Source organism: Schistocerca piceifrons, chromosome 3 (genome assembly GCF_021461385.2).
Source record: "Schistocerca piceifrons isolate TAMUIC-IGC-003096 chromosome 3, iqSchPice1.1, whole genome shotgun sequence".
NCBI classification, from domain to species: Eukaryota; Metazoa; Arthropoda; class Insecta; order Orthoptera; family Acrididae; genus Schistocerca; species Schistocerca piceifrons.
Window position 1 is genome coordinate 679,595,536 of NC_060140.1, and position 27,590 is coordinate 679,623,125.

General features: G+C 38.9%; 1 protein-coding gene across 1 annotated transcript in view; it reads left to right on the forward strand.

Moving 5' to 3' along the window:
- Positions 1 to 26,689, forward strand: part of LOC124787862 (cationic amino acid transporter 2) — a 437,092-nt gene extending 410,403 nt beyond the window's left edge. The window contains exons 14-15 of the mRNA XM_047254825.1: positions 6,364 to 6,472; positions 26,211 to 26,689. Coding sequence (XP_047110781.1) covers positions 6,364 to 6,472; positions 26,211 to 26,404 — 303 coding nt within the window. The 3' untranslated portion in view covers positions 26,405 to 26,689. The remainder of the gene's footprint in view (positions 1 to 6,363; positions 6,473 to 26,210) is intronic.
- The last annotated feature ends 901 nt before the right edge of the window (positions 26,690 to 27,590 follow it).

Below are 27,590 nucleotides of genomic sequence, written 5' to 3' on the forward strand. Positions count from 1 at the left end.
ATTTTCCAGAGATGCTTGTCAGAATGCTACAAAAGTTGAAAGGATTTGATTCTGTTACCAAATACAATAGGTGAGATAAATTGATGTGTTTTCCACATACACTCCTGGAAATGGAAAAAAGAACACATTGACACCGGTGTGTCAGACCCACCATACTTGCTCCGGACACTGCGAGAGGGCTGTACAAGCAATGATCACACGCACAGCACAGCGGACACACCAGGAACCGCGGTGTTGGCCGTCGAATGGCACTAGCTGCGCAGCATTTGTGCACCGCCGCCGTCAGTGTCAGCCAGTTTGCCGTGGCATACGGAGCTCCATCGCAGTCTTTAACACTGGTAGCATGCCGCGACAGCGTGGACGTGAACCGTATGTGCAGCTGACAGACTTTGAGCGAGGGCGTATAGTGGGCATGCGGGAGGCCGGGTGGACATACCGCCGAATTGCTCAACACGTGGGGCGTGAGGTCTCCACAGTACATCGATGTTGTCGTCAGTGGTCGGCGGAAGGTGCACGTGCCCGTCGACCTGGGACCGGACCGCAGCGACGCACGGATGCACGCCAAGACCGTAGGATCCTACGCAGTGCTGTAGGGGACCACACCGCCACTTCCCAGCAAATTAGGGACACTGTTGCTCCTGGGGTATCGGCGAGGACCATTCGCAACCGTCTCCATGAAGCTGGGCTATGGTCCCGCACACCGTTAGGCCGTCTTCCGCTCACGCCCCAACATCGTGCAGCCCGCTTCCAGTGGTGTCGCGACAGGCGTGAATGGAGGGATGAATGGAGACGTGTCGTCTTCAGCGATGAGAGTCGCTTCTGCCTTGGTGCCAATGATGGTCGTATGCGTGTTTGGCGCCATGCAGGTGAGCGCCACAATCAGGACTGCATACGACCGAGGCACACAGGGCCAACACCCGGCATCATGGTGTGGGGAGCGATCTCCTACACTGGCCGTACACCACTGGTGATCGTCGAGGGGACACTGAATAGTGCACGGTACATCCAAACCGTCATCGAACCCATCGTTCTACCATTCCTAGACCGGCAAGGGAACTTGCTGTTCCAACAGGACAATGCACGTCCACATGTATCTCGTGCCACCCAACGTGCTCTAGAAGGTGTAAGTCAACTACCCTGGCCAGCAAGACCTCCGGATCTGTCCCCCATTGAGTATGTTTGGGACTGGATGAAGCGGCGTCTCATGCGGTCTGCACGTCCAGCACGAACGCTGGTCCAACTGAGGCGCCAGGTGGAAATGGCATGGCAAGCCGTTCCACAGGACTACATCCAGCATCTCTACGATCGTCTCCATGGAAGAATAGCAGCCTGCATTGCTGCGAAAGGTGGATATACACTGTACTAGTGCCGACATTGTGCATGCTCTGTTGCCTGTGTCTATGTGTCTATGTGCCTGTGGTTCTGTCAGTGTGATCATGTGATGTATCTAACCCCAGGAATGTGTCAATAAAGTTTCCCCTTCCTGAGACGATGAATTCACGGTGTTCTTATTTCAATTTCCAGGAGTGTATTTACTTCTGCTTGGATGACACATGCCAGCAATGATCTGAGAATGACGAGAAGCTCAATAGTTGGGACAGATTCCTGGCTGAATTGGAGAAAGCATTTTGCAGCACTCAGCAGCAAGTCCACTTAGTGCTAGAAAAATTGTCACGAGGAAATGGCACTGTCAGAAATACAGAATGTTTTGGCCCTTCACCACTTCACGGACCTGAATATGGCGGAAGCTGACAAAATCTTGCACTTTATGAAAGGAGTCTCAAGAAGACTTGTACAAAGCTCTTTTGGTTAATTCTGTCACAAGTGGTGCCATCAAATGGTGCCAGTGAATCAAGAAAATGGCCCAAGAAAGAGTTGAAAAGATTTATGCATGACCACCAGATGTGGTCCCTATGGCAGTTGTTGAAAACCACCATGAGCTCACCACACTCACATACTGTGTAGTAAGAATGAAGATGGAACTCGGGGAGGGAGTTGGGGGAAGGGGTAGCTAGGTAAAGATCTCGTTAAGCCTATGCAAAAAGTGGGACAATAGGAAATGTTACACAAGCACTACTTTTGGCCATATCCTGTTTGTTACTTGTCAGTTGTCACATGTTAAATAAAAGATTATGACCCATCGTCAAGAAGACAAAACTGCAGAGATGCCACCCATTTCCTCCTTGTATTTTAGGAGTAATATCTCTGTCTTGCACATAACTCCGTCTACCACTTTTAAGCTCTGGATTTCTAATCTCATCCAATGCGGTCCCCAACAATCAATTTCTCCTTTTCACCCTGTCAAGTAAGTCTCCCATGACCCAGGGTTCTGGGCGACTCTTCTGAACTGTACCCCTTTGTGTAAACGTCTCCAGTCATTTTCATTCACTCCCCTTCCTTCCCCTTCAACTCTTCTGCCAGGAGGAGGAGGAGCCACTGGCTCAGAATAAAATTTAGAGTGTAAGGAAAAGGCAGGTGCACAGAGAATTAAAATATAATGAAGTTATTGATTTCATTGAGTATGTTAGACTCTGTGAAACTATATTTAAAAAGTTGTCAAGGCAGAAGAACAGTTGACACATAATTGGCTAATTTTAAACCATAAAAATAAGACAAAGCCTGTAACCAAAAAATTTCAAAAATTGTAAGTCCAACTCAAATACTAGAGTGCTTTAGTGAATTCTTTATAACTTTAGCAAAGTGTGATGAAAGTCGAACAGATTATCACAAGAAAGTAAATTTCTTTGGCCTAAATAAAAGCTGTGAAAACTTTATAAAATTTTTCAGTTTCTGTGAAGGATGTGGAAAATCAAAAACTAAATCAGTGTTTTGAAGAGGAGTATTTCTCAGATGTACTGAAATGTTCTGAAGTCCAACCACTCCTCAAAAATAAATCAGGAGAGATGATGGGAAATCATTGCCCTATTTGAATTCTCCCAGTCATATCAAAATATTGAAAACCTTGCTGTTGATCAAATCCAAACCTTCATTCCAATTCTATTACTCTGCACAATCAATTAGGTTTTCAATGAGTGAAAGACACCATAGATGCAGTGAACAGTTTCATTGAGAAAATAAGTACATAGTTAAACAAGAGCAATAAGGCGGCAGAAATTTTCTGCAATCTCACAAAGATGTTTGATTCTGTAAACCATGCATTGCTTATTTACAAACTTGAAAAGTATGGCATTAGGAGCAGTGCCCTACAATGGCTTAAATCCTACATATCAGACAGATATCAAAGAGTTGTTATCTCTTTGAATGAGGCAAATTATTATTCAGACTGGGAAAAAATAAGTCGGGGTGTTTCATAAGACTCCATATTAGGCCTGTCCTATTTCTCTTCTATGTTAATGATTTACCATTAAATATCAGCTCCCCATCAGTTCTATTTGCAGATGATACTTCTGTTAGTTGAAATTCAAGATTTGAAAAAAATTCCCAAATCTGTGATTAGTACCCTCTGTATGACAAACTTGGTTTCAACTAAATCGGGTGAAACTAAACATATCTAAGACTCACATGATGCAATTCAAAACCAGTCAAAATGTGAGTAGATTAAGATTGTTCACAAGAACCAAGATATAGAAGAAGTTGGCTAGTCTAATTCTTAGGTTGAAATGTGGATAAAAATGTGAGCTGGCCACACACATTGAGTGTCTAGCAAACAAATTGAGTGGCTTTGCATTTGCAATGCAAATATTATCAACTGCAACTGACATGGACACATGAAAAGTACCATATTGAGCTACTTTGAATCGATTATCAAGTATGGTATTGTTTCTTTGGATGACTTGATAAATGTGGTATGGATACTACAAGTACAGAAGAAATTATTTGAAATATTTGCACTCTAAATGATAAAGAGTGATGTTGTAAATTATTTGAAAGCTTAAAATATTAATTCTGCCATGAGATTATTATCTTCCTGTACTCCAGACTGAATTATTTAAGGGAAACCATTTTGTTCGTTCACATGATGGAAGCAACAAAGAAAATTTTATGCTCCCCAGCCAGCACCTCAAACTGTGAACCCAGGAACCTGAGTACATGGGAGTGAAAACTGATAGCAAATTAAAATGGAACACTTTAATATAGATGTATTTAGGTCCACTTAAAAGAAAGCTAAATGAGGCACTGACACTGAAATCTTATTACTCTGTTAATGAATTCATGCAGGATAAACTGGGAATTTGAGCTGGACACAATGTGTTAGTTATCCCAAGAAACATCAATATATGTTGTTTATTTTAGTACTGTTATTTATTAGTAAAAAAAATCATTGTAACTGTGTTACAAATTTTTGACTCCTGTATGCAACTAAATGGATTGCGAATGTATGTTATGAGATGAATAAACAAAAATGGTGTGTGTGTGTGTGTGTGTGTGTGTGTGTGTGTGTGTGTGTGTGTGTGTGTTTTTCTCAATCCTTTCTTCTTCAATTTGATTGCCTGACAACTTGTTGCCACCTAGCTGACATATTTAATGAAGAAAAGGAAGTCAGGGATTATCTCACATCTGGTGTGTGTTCTTTACAGGCAATGTTGATAATTGTAGTGCATGCACAGCTGCAAAAACTCTGAGGCATGCTAGTATCATTCCTTGGCTTGCAGAATTTATTTACACATCACCAATAAAGTTCATATTTTGTACAATGATATTTCTCCAATGACAATTATCTGTGCAATTAATAGAAACCTATAAATACAGTTGGAGGAAGAAGGTAGAATGTGCATCAGAGTAAAAGTTGTTGCACCATTAAACAATAAGGCCAACATCATATTGAGTCCTTATTTTGCAGATGTGAAGTAAGCTAGTCTTTTTTACTGAAGAATAGGCTATTTTGGTTCACAATGTGGTGTAAAAATGTTAGGATATCAATAAAATTTTTGGGTACTAACATACAGCACATTCACTTTCAGTGAATCACGAGTATGTTAGTCATACAAGACTGTTTTGTACCTTCAGCTATATGCTCATTCTCTGTGGAAGTCCATGCAGTGCATTCAATGATTGCATTTAATATTGTTTCACATGAAGGTATTCATACGGAATGTGATAAACATTTGGCTGCAATATTCAAAAGCTTATTCAATTTCTCAATTTCTTTTTCTGAACCCCAGTCAATCTCTCCCATATATACTTCATCTCCATTGCTAGTATTCATTTGTGACTTCTTTTGGTACTAAATTCCCTCAGCTCGCATGCTCTGAAATTAAAAATTGGCAGGAAATTTGGATAAAAAGAATTTTCACTGAGAAACTCATGAGCTCAAATAGTGCTTTACAGCATGATATAAAGCTGCTATCATAAACTGATACCAAAGCAAGTACTACTTTCTGTTATTCATATGTATATGGTTGAGAACTGCTGTCAGCAGAAATGCGATAGGTAGTACATAGCTCCGATTATATAATTTTTTTAATAGTTTGATATTAGATTATGAAGACCCATTAAATGTGAAACACAAATGAAATATGTTTGAAAATTTTTGAATCTAACTTGTTTTTCTTAATGGCATGATGTGGTTGGCACTTATACAACAGAACTTCAAAAAGTAAGTTGTTATGGCAATTCGAGTGACTTTTATTGGAAGCTGAAATGACATAGCTATGTGACACTGTTCTTCAGAATAGTTGCAAAGTTTCTGTAAACAATGCTCAGCATATTTACCAGACCTTAAATTTCTCAATGATAGAAATTTGCTCATTGGTCACAAAGCCATTGAAGAACTGCTGTGTGAATGTCCTTATCTTTGGAAAATCTCTCTCCCCCAATGCTCTTTCAGCTTGGCAATTATCTGAACATTACTACCTGTGGTTGATGTCAATGGCCCTCCTTTCTGATCAGCATCACCAACATTTGTGTGGCCCTGGTCAAATTATTAGCGGAAGTTCACTATGGTTGGACACAACATTCCAATTAGCCCAGATGCTGCCAAAATCTCACAGTGAAGCTGTGTGCAATTTAAATGTTGTGGCCATCTGAATCATACTGTCTTCTGTACTTCAACTTTGCAGTACATTTCCAGTTGCTGTGCCATTTCATTCCCATGCTGTGATGAAGCTGTTACTCATCCCACAACAAAGCTCTCTGCAGAAAACTTGGAACATGTACTCTCTTTGACAATGTTCCGCTCTAATTCTGCAATGATCTAAGCTTGGAGTGGCATGTATAACTTACTTTCTGAAATCCCTATGTATGTGTGTCTGTATAGGAGTATGTATCTGTATAGGTGTATGTGTGTATGTAGCACCATCAGTGGGCCAAAGACCATATGGGAACAATTTTCTGGAAAGTACTGTGTCTGTTTCTTGTATATAAATGTATGCACCATTTATTTAAAATGAAATCTTGCTTCAGGTTCCATTGGTGCCAATGATTCCAGCTCTGAGTGTGCTCATCAATTTGTATTTGATGTTGATGCTTGACAGAAATACATGGATTAGGTTTTCTGTATGGTTGGTCATAGGTAAGCGAATATGTAATATGTGTATGTATAGTAATACTTTACTGTTATGTTTCTCAAAAGAGAATGTGATATTAATTTCAGGAATGACATTGATGGTGATATAGAAAGGCAATAGATGCATGTAGGTGTAAGTCAGTCATTAATACATTCATTTTATTTTACGCATTATTAAATTATGTGTTGAAGAAAAAATCTTCTATAAGAATAGTGGTGAAACATTATTGATTACTTTTAGTGTCCTAATTTTTCCATTCCTTCAGCTGTAGTACATCTTAGTTTTTCTTGCCTTTTCCCATTATTCTTTAATATGTGATGAAGAAAATATTTATTAATCCATAAATAGTCCATTCTCTTTCTCTCTGACACTTCTGATTTCATGACAGAAAAAAACTGCCTACTAGAGAGTTTCTGGAATTCCAGAATCTTGGGAAGAAGAAGAAGAAGAAGAAGAAGAAGAAGAAGAAGAAGAAGAACTGTAGGCAAGCAATTGCTGCCAGAACCAACATCAAAAATTAGTGGTTTATGATGCATCATCCTTGATTCGCTTTTAAGGTTTAAGTCTCACAGTCATTGAATAAAAACAAAAGTTGTTTTGCAGCAATGTATTTGTAAGCCAAAGTGATAATATGTCAACTATACATATAAAAGTTCACTTACCTCTGAGAAGGCCTCAGTGTCCACCAGCAAATTCATACTGTGCAAAACCGTGTGTGAGGTTCAGATACTTAAATTACACAGCTTAGAGTCAATAGTTTTTATGTTAAAAATTGTTGTTTGGTTATCATTCCCCATAAGCCCACTCTTGCTTTCACAAAATCTGAAGTATTTCATCAAAACTTAAAAATTATAGCTTTTATTAGTGTCCATCTCTGTTACATATTTCCAAAGAGCTTCTCTAGATAATAATTCAAACTGAGTTAAAAACAGTATACAAGCATCTGACCTGAACTAAATCACAGATATGGAAATGGTAAAGTGCTTTGATTTGCACTGGTCTGAAAAGCACCATTCTTCAGTCTGCCTTTTTCTCACAATGACACAACAGCAGTAACTGAGCTGACATAGCTTGCAAAACTCTAACATTTTCATTTCCTTCTAACATTTTTCATCCACGAAGACACTAAATTTTTTGTTATTTCTAACACCAGCTGACTCTAATCACAATGAACTGAGAAATATTTTTGGTCAGACTTTAACTTCTTATAAAAATTCATATTTCTTTTCAGGAAGCACTTAAGTTCCTCAGTATCACTGTAATTACAAATTTATTTATCATCAATTAATTTCAAAGAGTAGTATTACAGTTGTAATTAAGTACAAGTACAACACTGAGGCCGAGTATAACTCAACTAGCCTTAAATAAACTATCACAGATTCTTGAGACATCCAAGCTGTCCCCTCATCTGCTGGGCTCTGGATAAAGTTGGGTGCTGCAACAGGAGTATATGATCTGAAGTGTTTTGGGTCCAGACACATTCTACACCCATCTTCCAATGTCAAACCATGTAGTAACACCAGCAATGCCGGGACTGTTTCCATGTCGATCTCGGGCATTGGCTCTGGTGACAGTGCTCACAGTGCTGATGATACTCATCTCAGCAGCCGCTCAGGCACAGGTGACAGAATCCCTGATGGAGGTTTAAGAAGCAATAGAAGAACTGCTGGTTCAGTCACCGAGGATAGATGCCTTCACCCGTGTGGGAGTGGAGAACTGGCTGCACCAGGCAATGTGACACATCATGTGGATGAGCTTGGAGGTGATGGTGTGACATCAGGGGGCCCCCTGTCATCCACACGAAGCTGAAACTTATCATGGTACCTCGAGCAGAGGCTGTTCTCTGTGTGCATGTCGCCAAGTGGCAGGCCCCTGGCATCTGGTGATGGCAGGTGGAATCCATTTAGGACAATGTCTGAATCTGCGCACCCAGACAGCCACATCTGGCTGGAACAGGTACAGTGGCTGCATGGGTTTAGTGAACAGGTGGAAGGTGCAGGAGATGTAGCAGTGTCCTCAGCTTGTGCCCATAGTGTAGTCCTGCCAGGCTCTTCTTGCCAAATGCCTTGAAATGGTACAAGGAGAGAAACCGATCTAAGGCAATGTTGGCTGAAGAGCCAGCAGCGTACATTTTCATCTGAATTTTGAACCTTTGCACTAACCATTTTGCCTCGGTATTAGATTGTGGATGGAACAGTAGGGCGAGGATTTGAAGGGTACCATAGGAATTGCAAAATGCCAAAAACTCTTGTGATGAAAATTGTAGACCATTATCAGACACCAACATTGTGGGCAAGCCTTCAAGTAAAACATTTTGGACAAGGCGGTGATGGTGGCAGTTTTGGATGTGGAAACATAATAAATGACATACAAAAAATGAGAATATGCATCAATGACCAACAGCCAATAAGCATTCAGAAAGGGGCCAGTCAAATCCACATGTCTATGGTTCCGTGCATGTGACAGCATCAGCCAAGTAAAGGACAACACCTGGGAAACTGCTTGGTGTGTTGCACACTGTGAACAGGGAGCAACCAGGCAGGTACATTATGTGTTAGATGAGTATGTGCCAAGCAAGATCATAAGAGATGGAAAAGAGCCACCGTGGTGCAACAACCGAGTTAGAAAACTGCTGCGGAAGCAAAGGGAACTTCACAGCAAACATAAACAGAGCCAAAGCCTTGAAGACAAACAAAAATTACGTGAAGTGAAATGTAGTGTGAGGAGGGCTATGCGAGAGGCGTTCCATGAATTCGAAAGTAAAGTTCTATGTACTGACTTGGCAGAAAATCCTAAGAAATTTTGGTCTTATGTCAAAGCCATAGGTGGATCAAAACAAAATGTCCAGACACTCTGTGACCCAAATGGTACTGAAACAGAGGATGACAGACTAAAGGCCGAAATACTAAATGTCTTTTTCCAAAGCTGTTTCACAGAGGAAGACTGCACTGTAGTTCCTTCTCTAGATTGTTGCACAGATGACAAAATGGTAGATATGCAAATAGACGACAGAGGGATAGAGAAACAATTATAATCGTTCCAAAGAGGAAAGACCGCTGGACCTGATGGGATACCAGTTCAATTTTACACAGAGTACGCGAAGGAACTTGACCCCCATCTTGCAGCGGTGTACCATAGTGAAGCATTCCAAAGGATTGGAAAAGGGGACAGGTCATTCTCGTTTTCAAGAAGGGACGTCGAACAGATGAGCAGAACTAGAGACCTATATCTCTAACGTCGATCAGTTGTAGCATTTTGGAACATGTTATGTTCGAGTATAATGACTTTTCTGGAGACTAGAAATCTACTCTGTAGGAATCAGCATGGGTTTCGAAAAAGACGATCGTGTGAAACCCAGCTCGCGCTATTCGTCCATGAGACTCAGAGGGCCATAGACACGGGTTCACGCTTAGATGCCGTGTTTCTTGACTTCCGCAAGGCATTCGATACAGTTCCCCACAGTCGTTTAATGAACAAAGTAAGAGCATATGGACTATCAGACCAATTGTGTGATTGGATTGAAGAGTTCCTAGATAACAGACCTCAGCATGTCATTCTCAATGGAGAGAAGTCTTCCGAAGTAAGAGTGATTTCACGTGTGCCGCAGGGGAGTGTCATAGGACCGTTGCTATTCACGATATACATAAACGACCTTGTGGATGACATCAGAAGTTCACTGAGGCTTTTTGCAGATGATGCTGTGGTGTATCGAGAGGTTGTAACAATGGAAAATTGTACTGAAATGCAGGAGGATCTGCAGCGAATTGACGCATGGTGCAGGGAATGGCAATTCAATCTCAATGTAGAAAAGTGTAATGTGCAGCGAAGACATAGAAAGATAGATCCTTTATCATTTAGCTACAATATAGCAGGTCAGCAACTGGAAGCAGTTAATTTCATAAATTATCTGGGAGTACACATTAGGAGTGATTTAAAATGGAATGATCATATAAAGTTGATCGTCGGTAAAGCAGATGCCAGACTGAGATTCGTTGGAAGAATCCTAAGGAAATGCAGTCTGAAAATGAAGGAAGTAGGTCACACTACGCTTGTTTGCCCACTGCTTGAATACTGCTCAGCAGTGTGGGATAGAAGAGATAGAGAAGATCCAACGGAGAGCAGCGTGCTTCGTTACAGGATCATTTAGTAATCGCGAAAGCGTTACAGAGATGATAGATGAACTCCAGTGGAAGACTCTACAGGAGAAACGCTCAGTAGCTCGGTAAAGGCTTTTGTTAAAGTTTCGAGAACATACCTTCACTGAAGAGTCAAGCAGTATATTTCTCCCTCCTACGTATATCTCGCGAAGAGACCATGAGGATAAAATCAGAGAGATTAGAGCCCACACAGGAGCACACTGACAATCCTTCTTTCCACGAACAATAGGAGACTGGAATAGAAGGGAGAACCGATAGAGGTACTCAGGGTACCCTCCGCCACACAACGTCAGGTGGCTTGCGGAGTATGGATGTAGATGTAGATGTAGATGTAGATGTAGATGTAAATGTAATGTCACGGTCCAAGCTGGGCCAAAACACTTGATGATGGGTCAATACTTCTGTGTGTGATACACCCTAATGGTCTGCATGCAATAAATGGAGAACTTCCTCTTGAAGCACTGAGGGGATCACTACCTGAAGGGCCACATTATCCATGTCTAAAAACAGAACACCATCCACAACAGAGAATTAATGTCAAAAGATGTAGTTATTACAGAGGGGGTTGGATGCACAAGAAGGTGGTGAATCCTGCCAATGATGTTATACAAATGTTATTACCTGCAAAATGGGATCCAAAGCTATGGCCTTCACAATCCATGTGCTAGTTGCAGGAAAACCATCAACCATCTGCTGTGCAGCAACAGCAATGTGGAAACAAAGCAATTCCTCCTGATCAAATCCTGGATGCTGACCAGCCGACAGGTGAGGCAAAGCATTGGCATTTGCCTGTTGATTCATAGGGTGGAAATGAATCTCATAGTTGTAATGTGAAAGGAAGAGCCAAGTGTTGAATACAGTGTTCTTCTTTATCTGGTAATGCTGCAAAAGGACTGAGTAAGGAAACCAATTGTTTGTGATTAGTGACCAGGTGGTATCACAGAGAAAAATGTGGAATTTCTTTATAGCGTATACAATGGCCAAAGATTCTTTTTCTACCTGAGAGTTCAAAGTTTGAGGAGGAATCAGTATTTTTTAGGCATAAGCAATAGGCTGCTTGTTGCTGTTGAGATATCTGTGAGCCATTACTCACCCCCAACCTGTGCTCTGAAGTGTCCATTGCAAGGACCAAGTGAAAGCCTGGTTGGTGCATTGTTATGCAGAGTGCAGACTGCAGTATGCTCTTAAAAGTGGAAAACACAGTTTCAAAAGCCAGTGACCAGTAAAACTGAGTCCCTTTGTGGAGAAATACATGTAACACCTGTGCTACTGCAGTTCTGTAAGTGACATTGGGCATGGAAATAATACAAAAACAGGAACATGTTGATGCAAGCGTTTGAGAGCCTTACAAGAAGTTGCAAACTCAAGATACGTGGTAGGAGGTTGAAAAAAATTGATATATTTCTAAATTACACTTCAACCTGCTTGATTGGAGGACAGAGAAAAAGAGTATAGTGATTTTGTAAATGTTCGTCAGTGGAGGCAACAGAAACATCAATGTGCAAATAGCTTGCCCAATCCAGCACAGATGCTGTAAGTTGTTCTAAAAAACAATGAAAAATGGCAGGTGTGCTGGTGTCTCCAAAAGGCAACCGCAAGTATTGGTACAGTCCGAAAGGGATATTGACAACTAACATATGGTGTGACTCCGTCACTAAAGGGAGTTGTTGTAAATAAGCATCCAAAAATTTTTCAGAAATATTGATGACCTAATAATTCTGCAAAGTGTTCCAATATACAGGGTGTTACAAAAAGGTATGGCCAAACTTTCAGGAAACATTCCTCACACACAAATACTGAAAAGATGTTAAGTGGACACGTGTCCGGAAACACTTAATTTCCATGTTAGAGCTCATTTTAGTTTCATCAGTATGTACTGTACTTCCTCGATTCACCACCACTTGGCCCAATTGAAGGAAGGTAATGTTGACTTCGGTGTTTGTGTTGACATGCGACTCATTGCTCTACACTACTAGCATCAAGCACAACATGGTTTTGCGGTCGTGCAATGTTTACAAATGCGGAGTTGGCAGATGCCCATTTGATGTATGGATTAGCACAGGGCAATAGCTGTGGTGCGGTACGTTTGTACAGCATGTGCAGGAACTATCAGCAGCTGATTGGCCTCCACGGGTACACTTCTGCAATTGGTTCATCCAACAATGTGTCAATCCTCATTTCAGTGCAAATGTTCTCTTTACAGATGAGGCTTCATTCCAACGAGATCAAATTGTAAATTTTCACAGTCAACATGTGGGGGCTGACGAGAATCTGCACACAATTGTGCAATCACATCATCAACACAGATTTTCTGTGAATGTTTGGGCAGGCATTGTTGGTGATGTCTTGATTGGGTCCCATATTCTTCCACCTATGCTCAATGGAGCACGTTATCATGATTTCATACGGGATACTCTACCTGTGGTGTTAGAACATGTGCCTTTACAAGTACGACACAACATGTGGTTCATGCACAATGGAGCTCCTGCACATTTCAGTCGAAGTGTTCGTATGCTTCTCAACAATAGATTCGGTGACCGATGGATTGGTAGAGGCGGACCAATTCAATGGCCTCCACGCTCTCCTGACCCCAACCCTCTTGACTTTCATTTACAGGGGCATTTGAAAGCTCTTGTCTATGCAACCCTGGTACCAAATGTAGACTCTTTGTGCTCGTATTGTGGACGGCTGTGGTACAATACGCCATTCTCCAGGGCTGCATCAGCGCATCAGGGATTCCATGTGACAGAGGGTGGATGCATGTATCCTCACTAATGGAGAACATTTTGAACATTTCCTGTAACAAAGTGTTTGAAGTCACGCTGGTACGTTCTGTTGTTGTGTGTTTTCATTCCGTGATTAATGTGATTTGAAGAGAAGTAATAAAATGAGCTCTAACATGGAAAGTAAGTGTTTCTGGACACATGTAGACATAACATATTTTCTTTCTTTGTGTGTGAGGAATGTTTTCTGAAAGTTTGGCTGTACCTTTTTGTAACACCCTGTAGATTGTGCATTTATGGGAACTTTAAAATTTCCACAGAGGCATAACCAGCTTGATAGTTTCTTTCCTACAACTAAGGTGGTAAACCATTCGCTTGATGCAATAGCCTAAAAAATGATAGATTCTGTGACGTGATCTAATTAATCTTTGATTTGTTCTGTCAGTGCCACTGGAGCTGCGTGGGCCTGGAAAAAAGGAGGTCAAGCAGAAGGTCTCATGGTAATGTGCACTTGAAAATTGTTGGAACATCCCAAACCAGGAGAGGAAAACTCGCATCATAATGCATCTTCAGTGTGTATATGGTGTATGTTCAAGCACTAAATTCACTTCATCTGAAATGGTAAAACTGAACAACTTAAAAGCATCTAACCCAGAAAGATTCTCTATAGGTGCGTTATCTACAACAAGAAATGTTAGTGACTAGACTACTGACTTGTAGGTCACTGGGGCAGAAAATTGGCTGAGAATAGTAATACTCTGTTTATTGTAATTTATGAACTTTCATGACGCAGGAAGAAGTGGAGGGGAACCCAAGTCCATATGAGTTTGTGAGTTTAACAAGGTTACCGCAGCTCTTGTATCCACTTGCATGTGCAGAACATCACAAAAAACCATAACATCAATGAAAAGCTCTTTGGCACAATAGACACAGCCGATACAATGTTTACATCCATATCCACATCAGGATCATTGTGCTGAATTTTTGCATTACAAATGGAAGAAATATGACCTTTTCTCTTGCAATTGTGGCAGGTAGCATTTTGAGCAGCCTGGGGCACTCATGGCTAATGAAACAATAAGGGCTGCATGGGAGTGTGGAATGAATATATTGATATTTACTGGCCTGTTTACTTTGTTGGTGCGGCTATTGCTGGGCACATGAAGGGTCGCCTTGACACTGTGATTGTGTGTGGACCACTGTGACCATGTCTTCCCCCTGTGAACTGTCTGAAGCTTGGTGTGGAGGAGAGGATTGGACTGCTGATACCTCATACCATGACTCAATTTGGTTATCTGCCACTTGCAACACCTTGAACAACTTTGCAATAGCTAAAATGTGGGAGAGGGAGGGATTTCCACATTGGAGGGCATGCTCTTCCACCTCATGACCTGGATCTAAATAAATAATAGCATCTCTCACCATCTGATCAGCATACAGATCTTTATGCACATTGGACACAAAGTGCCGACGACGACGACGACGACGACGACTACTTAACTCGTGGAGTTCAGATGCCCATGCTTGATATGTTTGACGTGGTTGCTTCCTACAGCAGTAAAACTCAGCTCTGGATGCAATAACATGGATGTGCTTATGGTAGTATTTTGAAAGTAGTTCACACATTTGGTCAGACATTAAAGAGCATGGATCCTGCAAAGGGATGACTTGATATAGTACTTAATACATTCTTGGCAGTATCCATAAGGGAACAAGGCACAACATAAAAGAGCATCAGTAATCCAAAACCTTGAAAGTGTTGGTGAAGACATTATACCATAGTTTGCATAACTCAGAACAAAAGTAGATAATGTTTAGTCCTAGAACAATAGGTTGGGGGTATGGATGATCCATTGCTACTAAACCATCATACAGTTTACTACTCCCCATTTTATTCAAAGGAAGTCATAATTTATAGGTTATGCATTAGTTACTTATTATTGTTAGATTTCCAGTGGCGTCTTACATAAGAAATAAGTACAAAATACCCTGCTAAAAATCATGAATTTTATGAAGCTTTCGAAATCTGGGGTTAAAAAGAACATGGAAAATTTTCCCATTTCCAATTCTGGTTCATATAAATAGCATAAAATTCAGGAAAAATGAACATTTTTCAAACTACAGACAATGTTTCATTCTATACAGAGTTTTCCAGTACAAACTGTAAACCTAATAAACCTTATTTTTCCTTTCAGTTCCTCACATACATTTTCAATTAACTTTATTTAATAGTTGCTGAGAGATTATTTCATCACACATAACTAAAACATGATTATTTCAATCCTAAGAAATCAAAGATAGACTGATAGTAAGAGATAGTTGCAAAAAGACATAAGGATGAGTATGAGAAGACAAGCAGTACAGGAATTTGAAAATTTTGAAGAAATACTGCAAGAGCATCACAGGTCTGGATTGGTTAAGCCCATATCTCACACAGTACTTTTGATCCCCTGAAGACACTATTGTTATGAATCATCTTTATCTCTTTCTTACTTTCCAGTTTTGTCTTAGATTGTGTCAGTTGCAAATATTAATTCCATCAGCAGTTTCACTACTATTTCTGTCATTTGTTGCATTTAATGTCATTTAAGCTTCCTTTCCTGAGCACGGTTTGTGATCCTGCACCATAACATTCTGCCAGCAACTCTGCCAACACATTTCCCCACACTTTATACTGCAAGGTGGTATGAACACTCTTAGCATCATAGTTCTCACAATGGTCTGTTTTAGATACAAGTTTTGTCATTTCTGAGGTTGTCAATATAAAATTACAGCTGTTGCTTTTCCTGCAGAATTTTTCTATGTATGTTTGTGTGTTTAGTTCAATTTTTCTTCTAATAACATTTCTTCTAAATTATCTGTAAATTTGTTCCAACATTTCATTCATTTCTACCAAATGTAAGTTTATAGATGGTAAATTTGGCTCTAAAGAAGTTTCATGTCCCCACCAAAAATGTTAGGTACTGTTTCAATTAAAGGATCTTCATTAACAACAGGTCTGACTTAAAGTGATTTATTCCTATGATACTGCACAAAGTGTTATTGCTAATTTGGTCATTGTTAGCCTTTATTGTGGACTCCCAATTTAGACTATATTTTTTCCAGTTTTGAGCCTAAGTGTCCAATATTCATCTTAACTGAAAATTCTGTTTGCCTACTTTGAGCCCAGTTTTCCATTTATCCTATTTCAATAGTTCTTTCTAGTGTGTTTCTTTACCCATTTCAGTTGAACTGACAAAAATATTTTTGCTTGCATCTGAAACTACCCCCCCCCCCCCCTTTCCATGCACGCACACACGCGCGCACGCACACACACACTCACACACACACACTCACACACACACACTCACACACACACACTCACACACACACACTCACACACACACACTCACACACACACACTCACACACACACACTCACACACACACACACACTCACACACACACACTCACACACACACACACACACACACACACACACACACACACACACCTACCTACCTACCTACCTACCTACCTACCTACCTACCTACCTACCTACCTTCATTTCCTCCTCCTTTTTCAGTCATTTTCATTCAATTATAAAGTACTATACTCCAAAATATTAAAATTTCAGTAATTCTTGAATACTTAGCTTGTCATTTCTTCTGTAGCCTTGTGCAAAGATGATATTTATTTGCTTTCATTTATTCTTGTTCCATGCATGCATAAAGTTGCTTTGCGTCTTCCAAATCAGTCTTCCTTCAACATCTATATTCTATGATTCTTTGCAGAATACTGCATATATAACTTTCATCAACATACATTTTCTTTTGTATTGCTTCCCTGTAATAGAAAAACTATAAATACACCACACAAAGATCTATAATTGCAACAGCAGCCTTATGTATTATGCACCACCCTTAATTCAGTTTTTAAGATTTAAGGCTTATAGACACTGCATAAAAGCAAAAATTATTGTGCAGCAGTGTGTCTGTAAGTCAAAGAGATAATGTGTCAAATATATCCATTGGGGACTTCACTTAACTTTGAGAAGTGGCAAAGAAATGTTGTGCAATATAATGTATGAGGTTCAGTCCTTAAATAACACAGCTTGGACTCAATAGATCTTATGTTCAATTCATTGTTTCATTTATCATTCCACATTGCTCATGCCTGCTTTAATGAAATCCAAAACATAACATCAAAGCATAAGAATTGTAGTTATTATTATTCTCTCTCTCCAGTATGGATTTCCAAAGAGCTTCTGTAGATATTAATTCAAATCAAGTTAAAAACATTACATAAGTGTCTGACCTGAAATATACAAAGCTAAATCAAAGTAAATGATATTGATTCAATGGGCACCGAAGAAACAATAATATAAGACATGTATTTGTTTGTGAACATTCCAGAACAATCCACAAGTGAAAATAATATTAAGATAAATTCCGTTTTTGAAGTTATGTATCAGATTTAGTTTACAGAATGTGACATGAAGATTATTTTTTATTGTGTGAAGATTTTTGGTAATAATATCTACTAACAGTTGTTACAAAAGTTAAGTATAAAAAATGTAACTTCCTGTTATGTCACATTAAATTTGTTTTCAGGCATTTGCTGTTAATTATTTGCCAACAAATTTTCATCGTGTAAGATCAATGTGAGAGACTATATCCATGCATAAATGGAAAATTATACTTCCAGAAAAATTTCACCTGCTGATTGGAAAGCAAAATATACTTATACAAAAACCAATTGAAATCTGGCCAGAATTTAGCTTGTATCATATAGTTTGTTACTAGAGCAAAACTTCCATCAGTTTCTGATTTATTATAGGTGTACATACAAAATTAACCAGGTGGTAGGTAAGTACAGGTCATGAGTGAAGGCATCCAAGAAGTCCAACAAGAACAAGAAAATGCCAGCTATTGCCTGACCATATGGGTTAACAGAATACCAGTGAATCCAAAAGCCTTAGGAAGAAAATAATCCAGAGCAGCTGATGTCACTGACGATGATATCACAAATTTTCACTGCCATGTGAATAGTAAGGTGTGAGGATAGGTCATGAGTTTTACTTGCTTATATGTCAGTAGCACTTTTACAAAAGACAAAGGCCCTAAGTTTGAGTCTCCATCTGCCACACAGTTTTAATTACTGGGAAGTGTCATGTAAATAGTTTAAACAAAACAGACCAGGGTAAATTATTACTTAATTACATTGTAATCATCCCACCCAAATGCAGGAAAGAAGAAAAAGGAAGAATACAGTTTCAGTAAAGTACAGCATAAGGAAAAAGTTCAAATGGCACACACATGCGCTGCAATATTTCAAGCAGTATCAGATATGTGCAAACACAGGTCCTCTGATTTGGCCAAGAAATTTCACAGAACAGGGAAGTTCAGAGAAAGAGGGGGAAACCACAGTACTACTAAAGATTAGGGAGTTATGTGGGCTGTAAAGGATGGTATCAAAATGTACTGAGATGTACAAAGAGCCACTATTCAAGAAAAATGTTCAAAAGAGGATATTTGCTCTCCATACAGATACATGGTCAACACGCAAGATTAGTCTGCTGAAATTAAAGAAAGAACAATATCACAAGAAAAAGAATCAGTTAATAACAAACTACAGGTTGCATAAATTTTGTGCAGCAAAGTTATATGCAGTAATGGAGGAGGAAAATCCCAATGTGGTTAAAGTATGTTTCGATATACAAAAGAATAAGCCAATACTGAAGTGCTCCATTGTTAAAGTATTCTGTTCAACACGGGTTTGGCTGTACAATTTGTGCATTATAATTCAAACTAAAGCACAGACAAAGGAAATCATTACTTTTTATCTTTGGCTTGAAACAGATGGCCTGAAAGGATGCAACCAAGTAGCCTTTACTCTGTTGGATTTTCTCAGAAACCTTGTGGTGCCCCATTCAGAAAATGGAACTGATGAAATTTATTTATTTTGTGATTCCTGCACCAGTGAAAATAAAAGCACAGTCATGATGTGCTCACTAATATCCTTATTGGAAGAAAGCAGAAAATTTAATAAGCTGGTACATTATTTCTCTATTCATGAACACAGGTATATGTCTCTTGACAGAGTGTTTAATAAAGTGATAAGAGACTACTGAAAAAAGGAAAAAATTCTTTCACTGCCTGAATACTATGAAATGCTGGAACAACATGACATTATCAAGATACTAAATAGTATTTGGGAAGCAAAGGAACACAAGTACACTAAAACTGTTATCAACTAAGATGCCTTTCAAAATAACTGTTCAGCAAGTGATGCCTTATTAAAAGTCTAAGAAGAAGGTATTCCCATTAGTATCCGACACTTATTATGGAAGTCCTGCAGAGGCTGGGGTATGGAAACCCAGAAAATGCAGCCAGGAAGTGAGGAGAGCAGCTGTCTTGGGAAAGAACAACATGGCCAGTAAGAAAAAGAAAATGGATATCTTAAAATTTATGAGGCATTTTAATGTATCAGAAATGGCAAAAGACATTGTTGAAAGTGATAAAAAAATTTCCAATTTCATATTGTTGTCGCCAATAATGTGTGTTGTATTTCAATAAGGTTTGTTGCTATTGTGCACTTCTGCTTCCCAAATATTTATGGACAAGCAAGATACCAAAGTTCATACTGCAGTACATTACTGTGTTTCTAGGCAAAATGAACAAGAAAGTAGCTTTCTTTATAATTAATGTTAAAGATGAAAAGATACAGAAAAGATCACTTTGAATGTGTATATTAACCCTTAACTGAAGTGTTGTGGTCTCTCTCACTGCGCAAAAATTTTTGAACTAGCTCTCCAAGGCCAGTTGTGTTGGAATGCTTCTATACTCCCCCTACCTTCCTTAAATTGCCAAGCCTGCAATGTTCTGTTGTTGGTTGCATTACCACCTTCTGTGTTTATTGTTGACACACATTATTGATAGGTGATGGGGTCTCTTAGACTGCGCCTTGTGAACTACGTACCTGTTTTCTTCAGTACGGTACCGTATAGCTCAAAATGTGTTGACACAAATGTGTCTTTTTAACTTTCCTGAGTGTGATGATATTATTAGTCAGTCTATGGAGGAAGGTGTCAGTGATACAGATCAAGAAATAAATGAAAAACATGATTTTTATATTAGCCAATGATGACAGTTCTGCTGTCAAACGAGGGTATCATTCAGTGGAAGAACTTCAGGAAAGTTTTGGTGGAGATCTGTCTGTTTCTTCAGTGAATAGGGTCTGTTAAAATCGAATGTGTTCTGGGTAGTGATAAGAAAAATGTAGTTCCCAGTGATGAATGTCAATTTGACAGACTTTCTTTTTGTACCTATCGGATGGAATTTTTATATGCAAATTTAAACCCTGGAATTCAGTTTTATTTGGAAATTTATTTGCTACAGAGATTGTATAATTTTTCAGAATGTAAAATTCAGTGCTCCAGCAGTCAGTTTTATGTGTACTATTTAAAAGAACCACAAAAAATTATGTGCTTTTGTGCAATAAATAGTAAAATGCTGCAGGCTTTGTTTAGTGCAATAAAATAAACTAGAAATATTTAAACAACACTTAAATAATTGTAAAAATAAATGTTATTTAGCATAAATTAAAAATATCAAATTATTTTTGCCTTAAATCTCAATTTAAACATAGGAGTCACCTCACGAGTTAAGGGTTAATAAAATTTTTAACTTCCATCTTTACATTTATTGACTTCAAAAAACTTGGAAACTCTGTCCATCTACTATGATAAAATAAATGAAAATTTTAGAAAGACAAACATACAATTGGAATAATACCTGCAAAAGCAGTGTGACTGTTAAATTATTTTGTTGATATAATTAGTACATGGTCCAGTCACATTAATGCGACCACTGCATATGTTCAACATCAATGTGCAATAACTGCTCACATAGTGCATGGCAGAACTAGCAGTGGATAATATAAAAGTTTGTTGAGGGACATGGATAACAGTGTAGTCATTGTTGTAAAGTGGAAGTGAAGCAAGTTCATCATTGACTTTTGGGCCAAGGGTAGAAGCATTTATGAAATGGCTAAGTTTGTAAACTGTGTGCATGCCACCGTGCTTAAAATATACCATACATAGCAAAATCGCGCTATCCAAAACTGGTGCCAAAGCAATTGTGGTGTACCACAGACCATGGATGACAGGGGTGAGCAACATGCAGAGATGTGTATGGGCAAATAGACATGAAACTGCTGAGCAACTGACCTCACAGATGAACTGAGGGACTACCAACAGAATCTCCTCAATGACCATTCACTGAACATTGCTGCATATGAGCCTCCACAACAGGTGCCGGGTTCATGCACCCATGCTGACTGCTGTTCATTGGCGACAAAGGGTGGAATTTTCATGCTGGTACCACAACTGGACATCCACTGAGTGGTGACAGAAGGCCTTTTCAAATGAATCATATTTTATGCTCCATCAGACAGATGGCTGTTTGCATGTACATCATGAAACATCTGAAATAGCGCCCCCCCCCCCCTCCCCTCTCTCTCTCTCTCTCTCTCTCTCTCTCTCTCTCTCTCTCTCTCTCTCTCTCTCTCTCTCTCTCTCTGAAACAAGTGTCAGAAGGGTCCAGGCTGGAGGAACAACGCTGAGGTCCTCTTTCTGGAAGTCATAACAGATCAACACAATTATGCATCTATCCTTGGGGACCATGTCCACTCCTGCATGCAGTTTCTTTTCCCTTGGCATGATGGCATCTACCAGCAGGAAATGCGAAGTTTCACACAGCTCGCAGTGTACATGCCAAGTTCGAAAAGTGTGAGGGTGAGTATACCGTACTCCCCTGGCCGCCAAACTGTCCAGATTTAAACCCAATTGAGAATATTCGGGACCACCTCAAATGGGCTTTTTACACCATTGCTGCTCAACTGCAGCTAGCCATGGCACTTTAGTTGGCATGGCTCCACATCCCTGTCAGTACCTTCCAGAACATCACTGTCTATCTTCCTGCATGTCTGACAACAATCTGCACTGCTGAAGGTGCTTATTCAGGCTTTTGACAGGTCATCACATTAATGTGACTGGATAGTGTCTTTTGGAATGATATTTAAAAAATGTTTCCTCAAAAATTTACTTTTTCACAAATATATTTGCAACTGCAGAATCTTTCTGACATTAGCTACATTAGGTATGAAGATGTTATCTATTGGTAATACATGAAAATCTGTGCTGTACTGGGTCTCAAAACCAGGTTCCCTGCTTGTCTCAAGCAGCTGCCTCTGATATCCCACCATTTTTCCAGGACAAAGCTAAACTACTGTATGTTGCACTGTTTAACACTCCACTGCTTTCAACTTTGCAATTTCGAATAAATTTCATAAATTTAGTGCGGCTGCAAGATTGTCACCTATATCTTTATCTTCAGTCATTGTTAAAAATAAGTATTACAAGCCTCAACAGACAAAATGATGATCATAATACTAATGGTAAATAAATTTGTCTCCTTGAAACCCTATGGCAGGTTTTATGTCATCTCATTGTCTGTGTAGAGCTTTACCATGGGAGGCAAGGAGATGATGATGTCTGGTGACAAGTATCCTCCTTCTACAACACAAATTGCATGCATATGTTAACTAGGTTCTTTATTAATCAGAATAGAAAGTTGCTTATCTCAAGATAGTAATTGTGGTACAAGCTCTCTGTAGTAGTCCACATTGGCCTCACTGCTTTTGAAGTACAATGTCTGCTATGTACACTGCTCTGGTTGCTATTTGTTGCCTGTCTCTGAGCTAGTAGCAGAGCTAACTGCTACTGCTACTGCTACTGCGGCTCCCACTGGGCTGATGAGAGACTCGAAATCACTTGGTGCAACAGACTGTGACAGATTGGCCCTCCAGTCCATGGTGGCGATCTAAATACTGGCAGCTGAGAGGGCACCAACACGGCACATTTCCTGCGAGTCTGTCATTGGCCTCTATCGATTTTATTCGCAATCTCTTTGCTGCCTGGTGTGCTGGCGCCAGCTTACACCAGCACAGTGGGAATCCAAGTAAAGTTGTGAGCAATGCGGTCATAGACAGTGTGGCTTATGGAAGTTTTAGTCAGTCTTGGATGTGTGCTTGGATAGCTGAAGTGGTTAAGGCAACAGACCAAGACAAGCAGGAAAATTTGGGTTAGAGTCCGAGTCGAGCAGAGATTTTCATGTCTGACCAGTAGTTAATATCTTTGCACATAATGTAGCTAATGTCCCAAAGATCCAGCAACTGTGAAACAATTTCATAAATTTAATACAAATGCAAGGTCATCACCTATGTCTTTTCCTTCAGACATTGGTAAAAATTGTTATTTTTTTGTGTTTATTTACTTTTGGAAAAAAAGGCAGTTACCTTTTCCTTGCTCCTCACTTGCTTGTTTCTTGGATCTGATTGGAAATTCTAATATGTAATAGAACAAAGCATTTTCTGCCATGTACTTACATTATTTGCTTAGTTTGCTGAATTTTGATGTCTATTTCTATGTAGGAAAGTTGTCCATATTTTGTGTGATACTGAATATTTTGAAGTATTGCTTTATCATATGCATTATTCAACTTTTGTGCACATGTGTCATCATTCTTGACTGAAAAAGAAATGCTTGGCTCTGAAATATAATAAAGAGCTGCCAAAGATAAACTTAATCTTCACAGATGACCAAGTAATTATAACAGAAAGTTTTTCCACAAACTGTATTTAATAAGGAATACATGTGATTTTAAAATGTCTTATGTAAAAATAAGAAACATACATTAACTAAGAAGCAACTGGCAAGAGAAAAAAATGGGAATAGGTGGCAACCCTGTGGAACTAGTCAATGTTTTTTAAATTCCATAGTTAACATGTAAGTTTAGAGAATTCCAGTGACAATGATTCTAAAATTAAATCATTCTTTAGTTTATATGGCACAGTTAAAAGAATCTTAGATGACAAAGCCAGTATTGAGTTGATGATCTGGGGAGAATTATCAGACAGGATGAAAAGGAAAGAGTCTTTTCTTCTCATCCCGTCGGGAAAGTCTCCCCTGACCTGAGGTTCTGGGTGACTTTCCCAAATGCTGCCCATTCCCCTAAACCACTCAACTACATTTGCTTCACCTCTCTCTCTTCCCCTTCAATTCTTCTGCCATAAGAAGGGGCCTCTGTCTCTGAAAGATTGCATACATAAAACCGTTTTTATGCGAGTATTGCCACTTGATGAGTAAATCTTTTATCTATCCAATTACACTTTATTGTCAAAAATTTATTATTTTTGTTGTTAGAATATAAATATAAATGTAGATGGGGGTACTCGCAGAAAATATGTTGTTGTTGTTGTTGTTGTTGTGGTCTTCAGTCCTGAGACTGGTTTGATGCAGCTCTCCATGCTACTCTATGCTGTGCAAGCTTTTTCATCTCCCAGTACCTACTGCAACCTACATCCTTCTGAATCTGCTTAGTGTATTCATCTCTTGGTCTCCCTCTACGATTTTTACCCTCCACGCTGCCCTCCAATACTAAATTGGTGATCCCTTGATGCCTCAGAACATGTCCTACCAACCGAGCCCTTCTTCTGGTCAAGTTGTGCCACAAACTTCTCTTCTCCCCAATCCTATTCAATACTTCCTCATTAGTTATGTGATCTACCCATCTAATCTTCAGCATTCTTCTGTAGCACCACATTTGGAAAGCTTCTATTCTCTTCTTGTCCAAACTATTTATTGTCCATGTTTCACTTCCATACATGGCTACACTCCATACGAATACTTTCAGAAATGACTTCCTGACACTTAAATCAATACTGGATGTTAACAAATTTCTCTTCTTCAGAAACGCTTTCCTTGCCATTGCCAGTCTACATTTTATATCCTCTCTACTTCGACCATCATCAGTTATTTTGCTGCCCAAATAGCAAAACTTCTTTACTACTTTAAGTGCCTCATTTCCTAATCTAATTCCCTCAGCATCACCCGACTTAATTAGACTACATTCCATTATCCTTGTTTTGCTTTTGTTGGTGTTCATCTTATATCCTCCTTTCAAGACACTGTCCATTCCATTCAACTGCTCTTCCAAGTCCTTTGCTGTCTCTGACAGAATTACAGAAAATATAAGTAAATCAATTTTCAGATTGTTGAAGATAGAACAGTCACAAACAACTAGTTTTCGGAACATTGTCCTTGGAAAAACACAACACCCAATAAAATTATGTTAAAATTATTTCAATGAAATAGTGTAGATAATGAGTAAGTTGTATATATTTCACATATAAAACCAGCATCAGACCATTTTTTATTCCTTCCTGACACCAGGAGCACAGATGCCTCTTCAGGCAGCCTGTTCCATGGCACTGGTTTCTGCTGTCAACAGGGAGTAAAAACTGATCTGATGATGGTCTCGTATATGAGACTAAAACTGGTCACCAAGTGAAGTATATACAATGTACATGTGATAAAGACCATTTTCTTGAAAAAGTTTTATTGATCCCAGCTCTCAAAAAAGGTTTCTGTTTAAGCAATTTGTTTTTCTGTTAGTCCTCTCCCGACAACTGCTTTGGCATTTTAAAATAATGACTTGTAATTTTTCACTTGCTACTATTCTGTTCATGATATAAGTTACATTAATGTTGTTAAAATTCCTTCTTTAGCTACCTGCATTGGTATCGACTGGCGCAAGACTTGCTTCCCTTCTCTGCCATTTCCTTTATCATTGTTCCTGCCTTCACTTTGGAAAATTTTATATTGTATATTCACCTAAAAGTGTGCCTCACACCATGACGACGACTTTCTGAAATCAGTGACATCATTTTTACTGTATATTACAATTACCAACTAACATATTTTACAATTCCTATGTCTCAATTATTCTTTCTGTGCGTAATTTTAATTTGTACTGTTTGCAGGTTTTATAATTTATTTTGGATATGGAATCCGTAAAAGTGAAGAAGCGAAGTATAGAAAAAGCAAGGAACTTGAAAATGTTCAGTATCATGAAAGTAAATATCAAGTAAACCAAAAGCAAGCACCATTGGCATCGCAGCCACCAACATTTTCAACAATTTTTAAGAACAGAGCTTCCTATGATGTGAAACTCTAAATTTGTACCATTTTTATCGGAGTTTTTTAACTGCTTGTGAATATCCATTGACTGTGACTACTTTAATTTCAAGACTTTTAAAAACATTTGGGAAACAATGGCCACTTTTATTGAATATAATTGAAAGGCATTGAAAAGTTGCCATACTTAAGGTAAAAAAAAAAGAGAAATTTATCTCACTGATATGCCTCAAAGAAAATAATAGACAGTGAAGAAATTGATGTGTACAAAATTATATGTAGATTTGTCTCAAGTTTTTGTACTCTGTAAAAAGATATATTTTATTCAAACCCTAAAACAGTATTACTTATTTGTAAATATATGTTTTGTTGGATAATAAACTTGACATTATTTCAAATGCTTATGAGCTTGTTGTGCTCCTTTGTGGCAGAATTTGAGTCTGAATGTTCAGGATATAATTCACTTTCGTTGTGAAAATCATGTAAGTGGCTGATGGGAGAATGATTTTGATCTGCTTTATTGGAGAGAAAAGTGTGTTGAAGTTCCTTGTTCCTATGATCTACATTTTGTAAATATTTTGCTACCTGCTTTATAGTAAACGGACACTTAAGTCTTTTCTGTAACACCTACAGGGTAGAAGAATTAAAAGAACAAAATGAAACTACTAAAAAGGTTGTACATACCTGGAACAGCCATATGACATTTTGTAAATGAAATGCTGTTGAGGAGCCTCAACAGTAGTGCATTGGCATTATGAATCTCTAAATTGACAAGTATGTGTTACTATTTTATCTCAGGATCTAAGAAAATCTCAGATAAATGATGAGACACTCTGAAGAAGACAGTCAATATGTGGTGCTGATACATGTACAGGACACAGTACCAAGACAGTGAGGTGCATGGGGAAGTAGACCATTCAAGAGCAAGGCAGTGAGAAAATTTGTGGCTTATAAAATAACTTTTCCACAATTCTGAAATACTGCTACGGGTATTACATTATATGCTTACATGATCTGGTGAAGTCTGCTGTGTAGATAACTACTAAAAAGTATTTCCTCATATGGAATTGTATTGATTTAAGACCAGTGACTTATCTGGCTGCAGTGGTAGCATAGAAACACACAATTATGTGAAGGTACATTGTAAGGTGTGTCCCTGTTCCCTTTACTTATGTTTTTCAGCTCCAGTAAGTCTCAATTTAACTTTGGTTATTGTGATAATTACA